The sequence below is a fragment of the Lagopus leucura genome, unplaced genomic scaffold (genome assembly GCF_019238085.1).
Source record: "Lagopus leucura isolate 7727_CA_CO unplaced genomic scaffold, USGS_WTPT01 Super-Scaffold_100001, whole genome shotgun sequence".
NCBI lineage: Eukaryota > Metazoa > Chordata > Aves > Galliformes > Phasianidae > Lagopus > Lagopus leucura.
Window position 1 is genome coordinate 18,808,822 of NW_024962262.1, and position 20,675 is coordinate 18,829,496.

Below are 20,675 nucleotides of genomic sequence, written 5' to 3' on the forward strand. Positions count from 1 at the left end.
TTCTTTATCTAGAAACTGGCTTCTATAAGTTTGGCCACAGTCAACAGAAAAACAAGGAGTGCTTGAGAGCTTTTCCTCTCCTTTGAAGAAAGGTCAAATAAATTGCACTGTGGTAGATTGTGTTTCTGTCTTGGCTGTCAAAAAGCTGATAGCTTCATGCTTAAGTACCTTGAGGTTAGTAATTTGGAAATCAAATTAGATAAATACCAGTTAATAATAATAATTAGATGAAAACACTTGCAACTTTATTGGGCATTCTTGTAGATCAAAGGAAAAACTGTTAACTCCAGTTTCTAAACTGGACTTTCTTTCCAGTTTCTAAGCCTCAGTTTCTAAACAGCACATTCTGTGCGGTGCTCAGTTAAGAGCAGTAAGCTAAGCAGGTTTTTTATTCTCTCTTATTTGCCAATCAAACAAACCCCCATTTTACTATAATATATCTAACAGCCTTTTTCTCATAGCTTTCTTGTGTAACAACTGTAGGGAGTGAGAAAGAGGTGGTATTTTAGGCAGAGAGAAGCCAAACAATGTTTAAGATCTAGCACAAAAAATGTGGGCTTTTACTTGAATGTCCTCTTCTTTTTGAGAAGCAATAAAAGAATGCAGTGTACAAATCTAGACATCTGGTTATGTCTAAATCAATTCATACTTTGGAAGTTTTAACAGAGAGATCCATTAGAATGAAAAAAGTTTACACTTTATACATCCTGAGGTCTCTAGAGGCTGCTGTGAGATTGAAGTAAAACTCACAGTAAGCTGAGTATTAAAAGAAGATTGTTATTTTGCCTTGGAAGTGTTTCAGTAGGCAATGTGAAATTGAAATATCTGTTTCCATTATTTAATGTCAAGTTTTGTGTGGAGCTGGAATTTTTTTCTCCCTATAAAATGACACTTTAAGAAAGAATGAAATAAAGGTCATACTAATTTACATGAACTGGTGTTTTCTAGTGAGTACATTTAAGGAGTCTCAGCATTTATATATAATAATTTCAAACTGAGTTCCCAAATAGTCTCCGTTGTCTCTTAATAATACTTTGTGTACTTTCACTGGATATAATTAAAAAAGAAGTGATGCACTGAAAAGTGGTGTAAACTGAACAAAAGAAGTGTAAAAAAAAAAAAAAAAAAAAAAAAGAAAGAAAATACTCAATGGTGAAAACAATTATTAGTTTTATTTTCCTATTGCAATGCCCAGTTCATTTTTTCTGCTGCCCATTTTTTTTTTTTTTTAAGGAAATCTTTCGAGATCTATTACTGACAAGCTGTAATGTTTCAGAATTGATTTAAAATTTCAGAAATAGCTAATAATGCAGCCATATGAGAAACACTGGAAAAAACTGCAGAATGTTCTAAATGAGATGACGGTTTCATAAAAATTAATACTTGTATGATAACTTACACAGTAAAGCTGAAGAATAAAATTGTTTCCAATTCAAAGGAAAAACATAGAGCTTTAGCCTGTCAGGGACATTCCAAATGGCCATTGATAATATTAAGAGAATTCCTATATTGCCTTTTCATCTACTTGTAATTTGGAGCCTTTAGTGGTGTGTTTTTTTTCTGTAAATTCAGGCTGTAAATGACAAATATTCAGTGAATAACTGAAAATTAAGTGTGTGCAAACAAAGCTTTCTTAATAGATTAAAGACTGCTAAAATTGTGCGGAAGTTGGCAGAGGCATTTGTGTTGCTAAAAAATGAGAGTATAAAAAAATGAGGATGGACAGAAGAATACATGTATATTTAGGGTAAATCAGCCTTCAGGACTGATACAACTAACTTGTTCTTCACCACTACTGAGACTTTTCTGTCTGGAGTTCTGGTTTCTTATTTCACAGATTTAGAAGCGTTTCATTCAATGCAGTGTTATGTATTGCCCTTTTTAAAAGGACGTGCTGCTGTTTTTCACCAGTGTCTCCAGTAATTTCTTGCAAGGTGTGAGCTCTGCCTAAAAAGACATGACGCACAATTCGCAGAGATTGTGATGGAAGTGCAAATAACTGTATAATGACAATACTTGGAAAGTAATCTAGTCTTACACAGAGACCCTTTGTGAATGTTTAATTTGTGTTGGAACAGAGAAATTGCTTAAATATGGGAGGAAAATAGGAATTTATGAAGCACTAGTTCATGTCATTGACTTCTGAAAGTATATAGATATATATGTAGGTGTGTGTCTGTATATATGTGTATACATTTAATCATAGTAAATGTATAATTATAATTTATAACAAATGTATACAAATGGGTTTGGGGGCATTAATATTAAATTTTTGGTGAAAAGGTTGAAATTGTTGGCTGTTACAGGTATGCAGGAAATTTCAAATGAGGCCAGAGATGTCTTGTTGAATGTGTTAATTTTTGTTATCGTGTATGAATGTCTTTTTTTGTTGTTGTTACAAAAATGAAACAATTAATTTACGGTTAGTTGCTTAATATTGTGTACTTGTGTCTCAGAGTCATTACTGAGTTAGAAATGAAAACATGAAGCTATGTAGACTGGGTCAGGGCATTGAGACCTCAGTTTTCTGTTGGAATTATTAAAACTATCTGATTCCTATAAAAGCATAGCATTTTTTCCCTCATCATTATTTTTGCTCGTTGTTTTTGAAGCTGAACATTTACAGTCACTACTTGCATGTGCAGAGTTATGTTTTGCTTTAATATGTTTTAATAGTTCTGGAAGTCCTTAGCAATAAAGTTTCAGCTTATTCAAATGAAAAACATGCAGAGAAGTTTAGAAATTCAGTCTTTGAAACTGCACAGAAAATGTTTTTCATTCAAGGAGGGGTCAGCAGGAAAGAGAGGACATCCATTTTGTCAAAGAAGATGTGTTGTCAGCAGATGAGCTTAGGAGTCAGTGAAATTACTAGCAAATCCAGAGGTCTCTTGCTAGGAAGGTACAGTTATATGGACTGTGAGCCATGTCAGAGTTCACCAAACATTTTTGATGTGCTGCGGTTTAGCTATTAGCAGAAAAGCATTCACTTAATAATTGCAACAGTTTATAGTTCTTTTAATAGCAAATATATATTACCATGTTATGGTTGTTCCTGTGTGAGTTTCATTATATCAGCATCTTTTTCTCCCTATAAATTGTTTTTAAGTAGGTAATTATTGGTTTATATTTTACTTGGCCCTAGTTCTTACAGAAATAGTAGAAAGTGAGCAAAAAAGTATATTGGAGTTGCTTTTCTTATGTGTTGTTTATAGTTCATTTACGGAATGTATCCACAATCTTATGACTTTGTTTATTAAACTCGATTAGTGGTAGATGGAGCATTTGTATCGTGCCTCTTCACCTTATTTTCCAGAAATTTAAAATCTTGGAAGAAAATCCCTTTCAAATAGAGAAGCATTCTGCATGAGCAGATCAAATTTTGTAAAATCATGTTCAGGTAGTAATTTCAAAATCGTATTTTCATAAGCATATATAAAAAATTAGGTTTGAGATCTATCTTTTGGCAGCTCATTTTATTGAACAAAAATGAAGTAGATTTCTGCAGTGAATAAAAATGGAGCAGTGGTAGTGCTTTTTCCTCTTGCATTACACACATTGATTTTTCTTGGATATGTTCTTGGATATCTAAGAGATTAGAGAGAGGTTTAGATATTGAGAGAATTCTCTTATGTGTGGCTGTACGGCATTTAAAGGAAAAATAATAAAAAATAATCCCTGTGGGATATATGCCTTTCTTATTGTTACTAATTTAACAGTAAGTAATAGTAGTTTACTAAGAACCGTGAAAGAATTGAATTGCTTCTTTTAAAATGATATTGCTGGTGTGTGGTGAGTGTTTGCTTAGCAGGAGTTTTATGATTCTTTTGGTTTAGTGTGCGTGTAGCCAATATACTGTAGTGTATTAAAGCGTGGTGTTTTTTCATTAGAAAACAATTGTTATAGTAGCATATATATTTCAGTTTAAAACACATAAATGGAGACCATAAACCTAAATACAGTTTGCTTTGTGCAATTTTTCCCCTCTTAACGAAAGATAAAAAGTTTTCATAAATGTCATAAGAAGAAAAGTGGTGTTCTACATAAAGTTATAAAGACTTCATGCTCAGTTGTCCAAAAATATGATATGTTTTGTGATGTGACACTCAGATTCCTTGTTTTTTAACTTTTTTTTTGTGTTCCCTGAATGATCAGTGTGTAATTTGGTGTGCTTTTCTTGAGTTGTGCTTTCTGAAAGCAAAAAAAAGAAACAAAAACAAAATCCACAAAAAATCATTCTCTCATTATCAGTTTTGAAGAGCTGAAAATATTCTTTAGGGTTTTGTTGTTTTTTTTTTTTTAATAGGAAACTCCTTTTTTCATTCTACAGAAACAATAGTAAATATAATTATACTTCCTGTTATTTGGAAGTCAGCAGGCTTTAGACAGCTTAGTTTCATTGAGTCATTTTTTATTTTCCTTACTGAATGTGTCAATTCCATAGGAGCATGCCTTGGTTCTTATACCAGACTTCAATTTATCTTGCAGACTGCCCTTCAAATGGACTTTCCAAGAAATACCTAAGCTTATACTAAATTGCAGGTGGTTTTTCTCTCTCAGAAATCTCAGATTTCTTTGCTAAGTTTAAGAAAACCCATGCAATCTGAATTCACTTATTAGAAAACCATTTACTGAAAATGCTACTATTCTGCCATTTTCATGCCTCTGTTGTCATTGAAAATTAATTCATTTAAATTTTTCAATATTACTGCCTTAATCTCCTTTCAAGGTGAAATATTGCCATGCCCATTCAAGCTTAGGTGACACGAGCGTTCAGTGTTTGCAATGTCACAGTATACCTACAGTGATTATACTTACCCCTTCGAATTTTTTCTCCATGAAATGTGTGTCCAAGTGTTTGCAGAAAATGGTGTATGTATTACCAGCAGCTTTTTCATTTCATCTGGTCCTGTCCTGTAAGTTACCAGTGGAGACTTGTATCTAATCCTTAGTATTAAAAAGGTAGTGGTGGTAGAATGCACGTTAGGGGAACTACTAGAAACAACTAAATACATAACGTCGTATCACCAAGATAATAAGATCTCATAATTGGTTTTTCTAGTAAGCAGCTGTACTGTGGAAGGCCCAGGCAGGCAGGTTTTTCTGCATTTACCTAGGACATCATACAACTTCCACTGAATAAAGAAGTTTGATTCTTCTGCAGAATTTCTGGCATGTTGCTGTCTGATATGGTCCCTAAAATGCCAGTTTTTTTCTTTTTAGATGTTGAGAGACACATTTTGGTTAGAAACAAAGGTTTTATATATAGTTGTATAATGAAGCATACGACCAAGCGCATAGTTACCTACCTGGGATGCCATGTTTATCATCATCACAAGTGTTAGGCTTCTGTACTCTTCAGGCAGATATTAATTTCTCCTAAATGATTCAGTGTCCACACAGAAGAAAAAACAGAAAGCAATTCTTCTGAACTGGGATAGATTATTTTTTTTTTAATTCTTTGCAGCATCACTTTTTCTTCTGAAATAGTTCATTTGATCTATGGAGAAGAGTGGTGTCACAGAGAGAACTGACTTGCTTTTCTATGTGCATCTTTCCATGCTTTAGTTTTTCTGTCTGAAACCTCATTACTACTCATTATTGAGAACTTCTAAAATCACTTCTGAATCTGCAATTACTAAGCTAGGTACTTCTGTTTGTGAACAGATAAATGGCCAGGTAGTACTAAGACAAGGAAAACAGTTTTAAACTAAAAGAAGGGGGGGTGAGGCACTAAAACAGATCGCTGAGAGAAGTTGTGGATGCCCCATCCATGGAGGTATTTCAAGGCCAAGTCGAATGGTGTCCAGGGCAGCCTGATCTAGAGGGTGGCAACCCTGTCTATGGCAGAGAGATTGGAGCTAGATGGTTTTTATGATCCTTTCCTCCTATGACGTTCTGAGATACTACAAACCAGTTGCTCAATTTGTTGTCATTGTTTTGGTAGGTTTTCTCTAATTTAATTCCGACGAAGTGGAAAAATATGTGTAAGTTAAAATAGTTTTCTATTTGCTTAGTTATTTAACAAACACAAATAAGTTAAAATATGGTGTGTTAGTCTTTTTACCGTGCTATCTCGTGGGCTTTTCTTATTTTTTCAGTTACTGAAATATATATTTTTTTTTACTTCTAAGTAATTAGTGCTGTCAAAAGTATTATGGGTTAGTCTCTTGCATGAGCTACTAATTCCTTAATTGTTAAACATAATACTTCATTATTTAAGTGAAATGCAAAGAATTCTAAAGAAAAAAAACAACAAACCAAGAAAAACCACAACAGTTTAATACTACAGGTTTAGGTATTATTTATTTTTACCTATGAATGGTTGATGCCATCTTTTGAAAATATTTGTGTTGAAAATAAGTAGCTTCAGTTTGGGTTGTACAGAGAAGCCTTCTGACTGTGAAAGATAACAGAAATAGTTGACAAAGTTTCTGGAAATTGTCTTCCTTTGCTTGCACTTCATTTATTTCTGCTACTGAACACAAGGATTTTTCTATTAATCTTCTTGTTTTTCTTTGGTTATAAGAAACAGTTCATCCATCTTTGCGAGCTTAAATATGTAAGCACAGGAACTTTCAGAGAACAAATAGTATCAAGAGCTCTGACTTAATTAAGGAAGAACATAAAATTGCTAAGGACCAGGCATGTTTTCCTTCTGTATCTCTCTTTGGTTCTTAGGGACTAAGAACAACCTGTTGCTTCTATCTTCTCAAAATCCAAACTCAGAAAAAACTTTCAGACACTTTTGAAAGATTCGAGAAAGTTTAAATTTAACAACTACTGTTGTTTTTTTTTTTGTTTTTTTTTTTTTTTAAATTATTAGGTAGGAGAGTTGGTGATAAACATAATGATATTTTTTATCACATCACTGACCCAAACCCAGATATCTTCAGTTTCAGATTGTGCAGCATTGCCTCTTCAGTCTTCCAAATGAACATGCTGAGCTTCTGGTGAATGTTTCATGGTCTTGCTGTTAAAATGAATCTCCCGAGCAACAAATTGCAAAAAAAAAAAAAAGGGATCACAGAAAAAGCAAGTGAGAGGTGGCACGTCTAGGTAGTCTTTTTAAAAGAACTCAGGAGGTGGGAGCAAGTCACAGGCTATAGTCTCTGTTTCTTGCACCAACAGCTAGGCTTTGACTGAAATACAGATTTGGAAGTGCAGCTTGGATTTAAAGGAGGTGAAATTATTCTATTCCAAGGTTAATTGTTTCAACAATTAAAGACCAGCATTTCAAAAAAAAAAAAAAAAGCCTTTAATTTCTAAACTGATTTTTCTGCACTCAATTTCTGTTTAATTGTTGCGTAATAAGTCTTTTTTGCTATGTAGAGAGCTATCAAAATTTGCTTTCCTAATAGATATTTATAAAATGTAATTACCTGTATGTTATCCATCAGCTAACAATGTTAGCTGTGTGGATTGCATTTTTGTAGTATCTGATTGAAAACCTCTTTCCAGACTGCTTTTTCACTTTTCTGAGCAAACTCGTTTATCATTTTTTCCTTCAGCTATGCATTCCATAATTACAGACAATACTCTGTAGTGGTTTGAATGGTGCTATATAACATCGCTGTCCTGTGGACTTTTGCCTCCACTTACACCAGATGTGAGCATCCCACCTAACTCAGTTACTGCTTTGCTCATGGGAATGCTTGTTGTCTGCAGAAGGTGCATGACAAAAGGATGTGCTGAACAAATACAAAGGTTTATAAACATTTCCTTGGCAGAGTTTTTCTTGCTCTCTAGTATTATTCTTAAGTCTTTGCCCAGAGATCATTTCCCTTAATATCACTAATTTTGAAATGAAATTCTGTGGTATTGTAAGAGCCTTTTCTGTCACAAATGTCATGTTTTAGCTCATTTGTTTCTTGTGCTTATTCCTCTTAGATTCATCTTAATCTACAACCTGCTTTGGCTCTTCCCTTAAATGTTTCATAAAAAGTTAAAACATTTCACATTTGCCTGAAAATAAAATTAAAAAATCCACAGTAAGTTCTACAGAACTCCGTGATCTTCTCCAGCCCCACAGTGCAATAGAAAATCTACTCGTTTCCATCAGATCCATGATAATTTTGTTCCACTTAACGTCAGTTAAAGTTCTGACTCAAATGATTGCACTTGAATAATTCCTGCTATGGCTCATTGATCACGGTCTTCAGAATTATGGACATTTTTGCTATTCCCATTAGCTCTAGTTCATTTTATCAATTCTGTTTCTTGCCTTTATGTTAATGCTGAACAGCTGTTAGCAATTTATTTTTACTGAATTAAAATTTTCAGATAATAGCTATTCCTTTTTTCTCTCCTCATTTTCCTGCCTGTTCCTTTCTTCACATCAGAATTCTATTTGTCTTTCTTAAATGATTGTTACTCATTTAATAATAACTAATTTAAGTACCACCAAGACAAATGTGTATGTTTTCTATTAACCAGTAATTGCAATTCAAATATCTGCTAAACTTAAAAGGACAGTTCCATTTATTTATCTGAGAAGTAAATGCTACTTGCTTTTGTGAATTATACTGTCTCTTTATCATTTAGGATCTGATCCACTGTTTCTATATTTTATATATATATATATATATATATATATATATATATAAAATCATATTTTTTTCTCTTTTATAGAACCAAAATTACAATTTCAACCACCACATCAAGTACAGCCCAAAGTTATGAATACAGAACAGAATGGCATCAAAGAAAATCATTCAAGGCATATTTCTCGCAATGACATGAGACAACCAAGGAATGAGAAGCCCCCTCGTTTTCAAAGAGATATTCAGAATTCAAGGCAGGCTTTGGAAAGTGGGGGATTACCAAGAAACAGAGGTCCTGAAAGGCACAACTCTTTAGAACATTGGACAGAGGACAAAATTAAAAGTGACAGACATTATCCTAGAAATGATAGGCCAAAGGATTTGGGTTATCCCATAGCTGCTCACCAGAGTGATATTTCCTTTAAAAAAAGGGATAACAATATACAAAACAGAATAGGAAAAGGGGTGTCTTTCACAGAATTCAAGGAGAACTCTGCTGTTCAAGATACTACAGACAATAATAACCAGAAACGTGGGAAAAGGGAAAATCAAATACACAATTCTGAAAATTTTTGTGATAGGAAAGCACGAACAATAAGTAATGAAACCTTTATGGTAAAAAGTGAGCAACATTTTGGCGTGAATAATGATTTCCAAAACCCTGGTAGAACTGATCATTTTAATTCTGTACCGAATGGAGATACAGAACATCATCAAAAAGGAAGACGAGTAGGGCCTATCAAATTGTCAGGACCTACTGTGATTCCATCTTATGATGACAAGATTTTGTATTACAACGCTGCACCCAAAAGGAGATCTGGGCCCATCAAACCAGAGAAAATAATAGAACCATCAATTCATGCAGAGTATGGAAAAACCTGGAGACCTGGGGATGAATGTTTTGCTCTTTATTGGGAAGACAACAAGGTATGTGTTTGCCAAATATCGAGTAATTCAGATTAAAGTTTTGATGCTTTCCTATATACTTGAGGGTGACTTAGCACACCAGCACAAAGACAGAGGGCTTTGTTCATAGGTGTATACTGTGCTTCGTGGATGGCTTCTTGTTCTACTGTTGCTTTTTTGTTTTTTGGGGTTTTTTTTGGGGGGGGGGGGAGGAGGGAGGAGACGGTTTTTGTTTGTTTGTTTTAAAAGGAGATATGTAGATTGTATTAATTTCTTGAAAGTATGTGACTCAGATCACCTTGACAATGTCTCTCATATGGGAAAAGCAGGCTCCTAACTGAAACATATTTCATGTAAGCGTTTAAAATTTGAAGGAATTAATATGGGTCTAAGTGCCCTTGTTACTTTCTAAGGAATAAACCCAGGATGCTGTGTTATCCAGAGTGGTCTCTAACTATAGATGTGTAATGCCTTTTACTAGAATAAGATATTGTGCAGTCTTCACTAGTATAAGAAAAGACCAGAGTCTGCAGGGATGGAACTGTTTAAAAGAAATTCCTCTCTTATTTCAGTCACTGCAAAAAGATTGATTTTTATTATCAATATTAGTTTGTTAACTGAAGGAGTTGTGGAGCAAATGAAGTGTGATGCATGACAGTTCTATTTTACTGACTTTTTTCAAAGCTTAAGTACTCTCTCTTCCAATTAATAAGATTTTTTTTATGACAAGAGACTTTCTTTTTATCTCCTCCTCCTCTGCTTTACAGAAAGAAAAAAAAAAAAAAAAAAGGTTGTCTTCTCTTCAGGCATTCTTTGTGCACTTCTTTGTTGTTTCTTCAGGTTTTTGACCCTTTCTGGTGACCTGAAATATTACTGTTCTTTGCATAGGTTTTATTCCATTCGTTTCTGTCAATTTTTTTTTATTTAATTTTATGCTATTAAAGTTTTTTTTTCCTTGTTCCTTTTTTTTTTTTTAACAGGATGTAGATACTGTTAGCTCAGCAGCATCACTTTATTTCTCTCTTTTATTTGACTGAGAAAAGTCATGCAAATTTTTTGATAGCAGCAACATGTAGCGAGTTGGAGCTTAAGTATGAATATATACCTTGGATAGATGGATTTGTTTGAAATGTAATGGCATATTGAGGAATTATTTCCTGTCTTGAGAAGCACTTTATGTCACTATGTGTTGCTGAAATTCTAAAAAGCATAAAACTTGCAAAATAAGCAGATATAACACTGCTGCCTGGAAAGTATTCAGCGCGTTTCAATGATGGTTGTTTTTTTAATAGCTACAACAAATGCTGCTGCTTGCATCTAGGATAAGTTTAAAATAGAATGATAAAATACGGTTTTCAGTTTTAATCATGTTATGTGATAATGATTTATTTGCATTCAGTAAGAAAAACATCTTCAGAAACAGTTGATTTCTTTGCATAAGTGAGAGAAAGAAAGTGTTGAAGAAAGGAAGAATTTTTGAACGATCATATTTTAGTATGTGGTGAAATAGTTACGTATTAGATGTGCAAGTAAGTGCCTATCTGGCATATATTTAAGCAGTAATAATAATTAAAAAGAAAGTCTTGCATTAGTATTTCTTATATATAACATCGTTTGTGTTAATGATTAATTTGTATTTGAAAACAGATCTTTTAAATGTTCAGTCTAATGTCCTAAGTAGCATATATTTTCAGTGAGTATTGTAAATACATACAGCCACAACCTTTCAGTCATGGGACACGTGAAAGTTTAATATACAGTTATCTGCTACAAATTTTACTGAAAATTTAATGCTGACCAAGAAAAAGAATGGAGAGGAGAGTAAAAATGAAGAGACTGTTTTCAAACTGTGGCACATCAGGTAGTATTTTTTGACCTTCAAAAATTTCTCTTTTAAGTTCTACCGGGCAGAAGTTGAAGCTCTCCATTCTTCTGGAATGACTGCAGTTGTTAAGTTCTCTGACTATGGAAATTATGAAGAGGTGCTTCTCAGCAACATCAGGCCGATTCATGCAGACACCTGGGTATGTGATAACAAATTGTATACAAAGATATGAATTACATAGCCTATACCAAAATTCATAACTTGGCAAATGAATGCCTACTCCTACAAAGACTGGTAATTGCACGTGTAGAAAAATAGTTAAGAAGTGAATACACAAGCAAAAACTTTTAGTTATCTATATGAATCCACTTAATGATCCTAAGTGTATTATCACTTAGTGTTCTTTATATGTAATAAATTTAGTATTATTTTAAAATGAATACTTTAACTAACCTGTCAGCTAAACAGGTCAGCTTGACCTGTCAGCATATTTTCGCTCTAAAAGGTGCACTGACTCGATTAAACTCAGATTATTATTGTTTTCTTTCATGTCCACTGTATTTTCTTCTGTGAAGGTTAGTAAACAGTGTTTAAAATATATATCCTGAGAGCTTATACTGCATGTGAGTGTATGGCTTAACCAATACATCCCTTTGAATCATTTTATTTTGTATCATGATTTTATTTTTTTTTCCCCAGCTAATTCTTTGGTGAATATTAAGGGGGAAGTTTATGCCTTGAAGTCTGCTGTAGAAGATTTAGAATGTATTAGCCTTATGGTAGCTGAATTTCACGGGGCTTTATTTTTGAATATCATAGAAGTATGTTTTGGTTTAAAAAGCAAGCAAAACAGGATTGCAGTCACTTGCTGTTTACTCGTGATAGATGCACGTATTTGTGCTTTGGTTCCTTAATGATGAGCTGACAGTGCTTTTTTTCATTTCTTTCTTCTGGGTCACATAGCCATGTTAGTGCTGTTGCAGAGGCTGCTAACAGTCAACTAATGTTTTCTGCCAGTGGTCTTCTAATTTATGTTGTTGCTTGTAACTCTCAGATGCCCTTATGGCCTCTGAGATGGCCTTTTTGTATTTAGAAAGGTCTCTGAAGCACTTCTGAGCTGATGCATTTCAGTCTCTGTAAATTATTATTATTATTTTTTTTCTTTCTTGCAGTGATACAGTGCTTCCTAATGTATGATTGTGCTTATTTTGATCTTACTTCTAGGTTATTAACACACCTTTTCATCACACAGACACAGAATCACACAGAATTGTTGAGGTTCATAGGGACCTTTGGAGGTCATGTGGTCAAATCAGCTGCACAACCATAGAAAACTAAAGCAGGTTGCCCAGAACCATGTTCAGATCAATATTTCCAGGGAGAGAGACTCTGTAACCTTTTTAGACATGTGCCAGTGCTTTTTCACCCATACAGTGAAGTGTTTTCTAACCCTGAGAGCTTCCTGCATTTCAGTTTATGCCTATTGCCTATTGTTCTGGCACTACGCATCACCAAAAAGAGCCTGGCTCTGTCCTTGTTTCACCCTACCTTCAAATACCTGTATATGTACACTGATTATCTTTCTTCCAAGCCTCTTCTTATTGAGGCTGAGCAAGCTCAGCTCTCTCAGCCCCTCCTCACAGGAGAGGTGCTCCTGTCCCTGTCATCATCTTCATGGTCCTGAGCTGGAGTCTTACTTGTATTGAGGAGCCCCAGAACTGGATGCAGCACTCCAGATGTGGCCTTCCCAGTGCTAAACAGAGGGGAAAGATCACTTTCTTGCTGCTGGTGATACCTTGCTTAATATGCAGCATTGGGCTCTGCTAGACTATTTTCATCATCTTTGATGATAATCTTAGGGAGTGACTTTTATTTTACCTTAACTCTCTGAAAATTATCTCTCTTGGTCTGAGAACTTGACCTGGTGTTAAGAATAAGTTGATCTATAGTGAGGTGCCACTGTCAAGCAGTGGCCCTTACTCCTATTTCTGCCAATATTTAATCAACTGTTCTTTTTGTTCTCTCTCCTTCCACATTGGAAGGATCATCAGTCTCATAGCCACAGAATAAGCTGAAACAGACTGAACACTTTCTCCTCAGCCTTGTTTTATTTTAGAATTTCTTAAAGCTGACACGGGATGGTGGGAGAATGTATGGGGAGAAGATTCTGCCACTGAAATAACATGATCATAACACAATGCTGTATCTTGATCTAGTCATTGAGACATTTTCAGTTGTTACTCAGGAGAAATAACGTCCTTCAGTCCAGTTTAGAAATAAGGGATATCTTTCTCAAGTTTTTTCTCTGTCAAGAGAGTCTAGATGAATAGCTTAGATTTGGACAACTTAATGTAGATCATTAAATTTACATGACAAAAATGCCAACTATTATCTTAACAGTAAAGAGAAGTTTTATGTTTTCTTTCTGACTTTTTTTTTGCTTTGTTGCTTAAAGTTCCTTGCACCTATAGGAATTTTCTAGTGGAAAGTTAGTTAGAATCTTGCTCACCCCTTTTATGTTTTTAGATACTATGTGTAGTTTTCATTCTGTGCTAGCAGTTTTGATTACATGATATTCAAGTTGTCTTTTAAGCTGAACACTGTTGGTAATTTTTCTGTGTGTTGGTATTCATGTTAATATATTGAAACTAGACAGTGTGCACAAATGCAAAACGGTTCTCATGCTGCTCAGTAACTACTTAAATCTTATGACAAAGAATTAACTTCATGATATTTCCTCTTTACAAGAGAACAGAACAAAGTTAAAACTGAATTCACTAATTTTCTTTGAACGTTATCAGCAAAAATGACCTTGTTCCAATCTTTTTTTTCTCTTTAAGAAGCATTATGCTGAGTTTTATTTCAGTACTTACAGGTGACTGTGGTGAGCTAAGTCCTTCTTAGCCATTTGTACTGAAGACCTGTTATTAGTAATGTAGAAATACATAGTGTGCGAGTTCTAATGTCTCAATTTTCTGAAGCTTTTTGTTTTTTGAAGAAATTGTTGACAATAAGGAAAGTATTAGTGAGTTGACTTAAAGGCATATATTTAGTCTTAATTTTAGCGTATTCTTTAATGCTTTCTCCAGGGTACTTTTTAGAACTCATTTATAGAATTGAGTTTTTAATCCAACATATGTGAACTGTTGAAATTTGTCCACTGGATAGGAGGAAAAAACAAAGCTCAACAAGTCACATGAAAAAGCAGCCAAAACATCGCAATTCACAATGACATTTTTTTTTTTTTTAATATTTAACTACTGAGATGTGGACTTCTGGTATACTTTTAGCAACCTTCATACAATTAATGATAAGCAGTCTTTTTAGTAATTTTTCATAGAATCATAGAATCATAGAATCACTAAGGTTGGAAAAGACCTAAAAGATCACCCAGTCCAACCGTTCACCTATTCCCAAGCTCCTACTAAACCATGTCCCTCAACACAACATCCAGTCTTTCCTTGAACACCCCCAGGGTCGGTGATTCCACCACCTCCCTGGGCAGTCCATTCCAGTGCCTGACCACCCTTTCTGAAAAGTAATACTTCCTCATGTCCAGCCTGAATCTCCCCTGCCGTAGCTTGAAACCATTCCCCCTGGTCCTATCACTAATGACACGAGAGAAGAGGCCGACCCCCAGCTCACTACAACCTCCCTTCAGGAAGTTATAGAGAGCAATAAGGTCTCCCCTGAGCCTCCTCTTCTCCAGGCTGAACATTCCCAGCTCCTTCAGCCTCTCCTCATATGGCCTGTGTTCCAGACCCCTCACCAGCTTTGTTGCCCTCCTTTGAACACGTTCCAGGGCCTCAATATCTTTCTTGCAGTGAGGGGCCCAAAACTGGACACAGTACTCCAGGTGCGGCCTCACTAGTGCTGAATATAGGGGAACAATCACCTCTCTGCTCCTGCTGGCAACACTGTTTCTGATGCAAGCCAGGATGCCATTGGCCTTCTTGGCCACCTGGGCACACTGTCGGCTCATGTTCAGCCGAGCATCAATCAATATCCCCAGGTCCATTTCCTCTACGCAGTCCTCCAGCCACACCGCCCCATTTTAGTAGGAGACTAGTTTAACTTCCTCTTCACTTATATATGGTTAACATTCTCCTTTACTCACACACTATAATATTGAACTGGACTACATTAGTACAAGAATACAAGTTCTTTTCACTTTTTTTTAGTTTTCCTTGAATGTAGACTCAGGTTGCCTGACATTATCAGGATAACACTGAGTTTTCCGCTGTAATGGAAGACGTGTTACTAGGTGATTTTAAGACTCCTTGACGATTGTGTACTGTCCCATCACTGAGTTTGCTGAGTCCTTGCAAGTTTTTTTTTTTTTTTTTTCTTATAAAAGATGTAAGATTGTAGTAACAACTAAAAAGCACTAAAAAACAGCATTAAGACTCTTCCTTACTTAAATAATCTGTTCTGTGGAAAATAAATAAATTAAGTCAAGATATTACTTTAAAACTAAAGTCCTCATTTTATTCTCTCACTTGTAGGATTTTTTTCCCTCAGTAAATTAACAAAAAATATACAGTCTAAGTGCTTACGTTGTGACTTCTTTTCCCAAACTAGGTCTTGCTCTTCCTTTTACAGATCCTTGTTCCTCCATTTGATAGGCCCTCTTCCTCTGTTTATACTGTGATTACACTTCGTTTATCATTTTCTATGGTTGTATGAAGGAAATAAAGATTGTAGTTTTCCCTGCTACATATATTATGGACTTATTCTGACTGTTCTCAAAAAAACCTAGAGCTGGATTTATAGTTTTGCACTTAAAAATAGTAATTATAAAGTGAAGTCTGTAGTTTAGCTTAATTTTCTCTTCCTGAAACTTGCACTGTTTCTGTTTAAAGAGATAAAAAGGCAAAATAAACTATATATAATATAAATAATAATTAATTTATTTAAATTATCCAATAGGGAAGGTGCTAAGGAAACAAAATAGCAGGGAGTCTTGATCTACAGCTCATTCATTTTGGCAGACATTTTAACTTAATTGTTGAGATCTTATATTTTGTAGTGTTGTTTACTGTAGCTCACAGAGCTGTAAGTGTTTCTAAAGGTGTTGAATTCTCTTAAATCAAGCTGTAATTTAGGACCTTATCATACCTATCCCCCATTTCAGGTAAGTGAAGAAGTAAATTTGTATAAGCATTATGAAGGTGTTGGAAGCCTTCATCTAGCCATGTTAAAAAAACTATATGGTAAAGGGTTACAGCTACGTGCTTATGATAGAGATGACTTCTGCTGTTTTATGGAATTTTGAATCCATTCCAGTATCTTGATTAATATCAGTGAAATATTTAAGGTGCTGTTTACTGTGTTTCTGAGGTCTGAACAGCCTTAGCTTCACATTATGGTATATTTTTTTTTTCAGTTTTGTGTCAAGCAGGAAGTTTTTCTATGTAAATAAGTAGGTGAAGTAGGTAAATTTTGGATCTCTAACTTCTATCCTCATTGACTACTGTGAAAATGAGGATGTTAAAAGAGCACTGTACCAATTAATTCTAAGATTACTGTGGAAAAATTGTCCATGATAGCAGCAGAATGAGTTAACAATTCCGGTTGTTTGGCTTCTGTTCTATAAGAAAATTGCTATAATCATTTTCAGTTGGTAATTACTTATAGACTGTAGACACTTTATTTTTCAGTATTTTAGACTGCTCTTTGTTCAAATTGTGGTGGTGCATATTTATAAGTTCTTTTTAATCTAAAAAGTTATTAAGTTTGTTTTCACAGAAGTTTTATCTCCTTTACTAAAGCATTTTAGATTTAGGCCTTTTGTAGTGATGTGCCTGATTTTCCATATTTGTAATACATTGACTTCAGTTTCCATTGAACTTTTAGATTGAGACAGAACTTAATAAACCTTAAGCTTCTTTTAAGTTTTTTGTTTGTTTGTTTGTTTACTTTTTTACATAGAATTTTGTATTCAATTCAGAAACAAGCATTGTGGAAAATGTTTGTCATGATGCATCTACAGTATTTTTCCTTAGCACCTCTGCCCTCTGAGAAACTAGATGGTTTTTCAGACTTCAGTTTCCTGTGTATGTGTTGGAATACAGATGGATGATTACAATGCAGGTTAATTATTCCCTTGAAAGTTACAGGCCCACAGCTGAAATGTAATAATGGATGCTTTAAGGTGATTAAGGAAACACAGTTTTGTTTTTAATAAACTAAAAGCAGGCAAATTTCAGTTGAGAGGAAGTAGTTAGCACTAAGTGGGCATAAAACAATGTCTTTCCATTTTCTGTCTGTATCATTAGGCAAATGTTCATCGGACATTGCAGAATGTTTTAGTCTTTTAGTCAAGTGTTTTGTATTCATTAGACTATAAAATGCTGTAAATTGTCAGCAGTACAAATCAGATTAAGGATGCATTCTTAGAGTTTGTGTAGCTATTATAAAAAGTTGGCATTGATAAAATAGGATGCTTATTATACTTTTCTATTGTTTTAACCTCATGCTGTTAAATGTAGTTTCATACAGCGATGTTTTGGAGACCATGCCATGTGGACTCCTTTGGTTGTTTATTTTGAGAGACTGTTCCTCACTAACACTGTCCTTTAATGTGAATTGTGCTGTGGAATAGCTTGTCTTGACCTATTTTAAGTACCGTATTTTATTCCTTTATGGGAGAAATATTCTTTATATTTTCATTCTGTGACTTTCTCTATATTGAGTTTTTTGAGATTGAACACAAGTTCTTCCTGTTTAGGCACTGTTGTTCCTCTTGAAGTATGAAAAAAGGTTAGTTGCGTAAAAATGTCTGAACTCTACTTGCTATATTTCTGTGTTCTGTGTTCCAAGTTTACCCACCTTTAAATACTAATTGAAGGTATTTTGAGAGGAAAATGGAGAAACTATATATTAATATAGTTATTCTTCGTTGGCCGCTCTCTAGGAAAGAGAGATGTAGTACCAATGACTTGATATTGCAGAATATGTCAACCCCAATTTGTACTGGATTGTGTGTATGTGACTGTAGATCATATTCCCTCACGCTGTATAAAGCACGCATTGAATTGAAGCATTGAAGTAACAACTATGTACAGATTGGTTATTGTCTGAGGTTTTTTTTTCCCCTCCTTGTTTGATGACTTGCAAGCATTACCAGTAGTATCTTTTAAACAAGACATCTTCTATAAGGCAAAAAGCATAGTGTGAAAGCAGCTTTTTGTAGAAGTCATTCTTCCACCCCCCTTATGATTTTAAAATAACGAATTATTATTAAATGAGTGCTTTTGTAGACCTGAGCTAGATATAGTTGTTCACATTGTCAAAGAGCAGCACTATTAAATCAGTTTGTATTAGAGTATCCTTAGATAACATAAACAGAAGAGGAAATATTTTAGTCTGACAAGTTTGGTAGAATCAATTTGTCTTCTCAGGAACTAGTCAATATATCTAGATTTTAAAAGCTTTAAAGAAGTAGTATCTGCTTAAACCTTACACAAAGTTTGTAATATCTTTGCTAAGTTAGTCAAGGTGTGTTTTTTGTTAAAACTGGCAGTACAAATACATTTATTTATTTTTACAAAAAGACTGACTTAGGAGGTGATAGAAGTCATGAGGAATGCTAGAATTCATGTCTAAGTTACTCACTTAAATGACCACTTCATCTTAATTTAAATTTGAGTTCCTTAACATACATATATACTTATAACTTTATTCTGTCTCGACAACAGTATTATCTTAGTTTGAGTTTGAGAAAGCCTTTCCTTGTTTTATCTTGAGCGTCTTGTGTGTTAACTGCATTTGGAGAATTTTTAATAGAAACTCTCTTAGGAGTTTTTTTAAGAGAAAACTCTCTTAGGAGTCTTTAGGACTTTAGGAGGACTTTAGTCTTTAGGAGTACAAATCACAAAACCACAACAAGGGCATGTTAAGAAAACTAATTGCTCATGGAACGATTTTTTTTTTATTTTTTCTGTAATTAAAATGCATTTTTCAATTCAGTGCTTTCCTTATCTTTCTAATATTTCCAGTCTTTCAGGTCTAAAAAAGGAGGAGACAAACTGAAATGTGTAGAAATGATTTAATTTTTCAGTCTTGTACTTTATAAAACAGGATATAGAACTTCTCTGAATTTAATTTGTATTGATTATACAATGTTTACATTTAGAAGTATGAAGCAATTTTAAAGTGTGTAATTTAATATAAAAATTGCAGGAGTTAAGAATGTATCATGTTACCTTGGTAAGTGGTTCCAGTTCCTAAAGTCTTTAACCAAAAAGCAAGTTTTGCCAGTCCTTTAACTGTTTTTATAGCTCTGCTTTGAGCTCCCATTTTGTAGTGTTTACTTGGAATTTTATTTGTACTTGAACTAGATACAGTACTGCAGGAATAGATGCTAGATTATCAGGTACAGAGCAGTGGTATTTTACCTAACAGTCTCATCAGGGAAAAGGCTTGTAGAATTACCTTATGTGTTTTTTTAATTATTAATATATATATTTTTATTATTAAATTCCAACATCTGAGTGGTATATTTTTCCAACATTTATGCTACATAGTCCTTGTTCTTGTGAAAACTACTTTTATATAAATGTAGAAGAACATTTTTAACTATCCTGAGCACAGTTCTTGCAGAAATGTTGCTATATTTGGCAATGCATATTTACTGATAATGCGATGAGTGTCTGTTGTTGCGTACACCATCTGCTGAAAATTGAAAAGGTTCACCGAAATGTCATTGAAACTCTCCATCTGTTTGGATTTTTGTGGTGGTTTCATGCCCCGACAACAGTGCATAGATAATTACTCATACCACAACATAGTGTTGTTTTTTTATTTTTTCCTGGATAGTTGCTGGCAGTATTTTCTGATTACATACTACATTTTACAGAACAGTAGGTGCTTCTTTTCCCCTCTAGAAGTGTATGAATTGCTTAAGAATGCAGTTAGTGCAAGTAAGTTGAATGCTGAGCATAGAGTTTTGAGTATTCTTTGTGGCAATATGTTTAGGTCTATTATTGTATAACTTGTATAAACCAAACTTTTCTTGAGGTCATCATTTAACTTTATGTTCTAAAAAACTGGATGGATAGTTTATTTTAAAAAAACAAATAGGAGTGGGGGAGGAAAGAACTAAGTGTTGTCTGTGGGAGAAAAGGAGAATAATTTGCTGTTCAAGTTCAAAAATTATGTTGTTTACTCCTGACAATTTCATATTGCTATGTATTATATGTGGCTATTTTTTAAATGCATTTCCTGTTTGTGAATTTTTTTTCTTGTTCAATTGAGAAAATTTGATGTGTCTGCAGGGTGAATGTTCTTTCTGTTGCACAGTTCACTTCACTGTCTTTTTAAAAATAAACTTTTCTTTACAAATAAACTTTATGTACGCATAGTTGGATATTGATTCTGCTCAATGTGAACAAGATTTTTAC

General features: G+C 34.1%; 1 protein-coding gene across 3 annotated transcripts in view; it reads left to right on the top strand.

Annotated features, from left to right (window-relative positions):
• The window catches only part of TDRD3 (tudor domain containing 3), a 99,422-nt gene that overhangs the window by 67,420 nt on the left and 11,327 nt on the right, over nt 1–20,675 (top strand). For all 3 annotated transcript variants that reach the window (XM_042867367.1, XM_042867366.1, XM_042867368.1), the window contains 2 exons: nt 8,629–9,467; nt 11,345–11,470. In XM_042867367.1, coding sequence (XP_042723301.1) covers nt 8,629–9,467; nt 11,345–11,470 — 965 coding nt within the window. The remainder of the gene's footprint in view (nt 1–8,628; nt 9,468–11,344; nt 11,471–20,675) is intronic.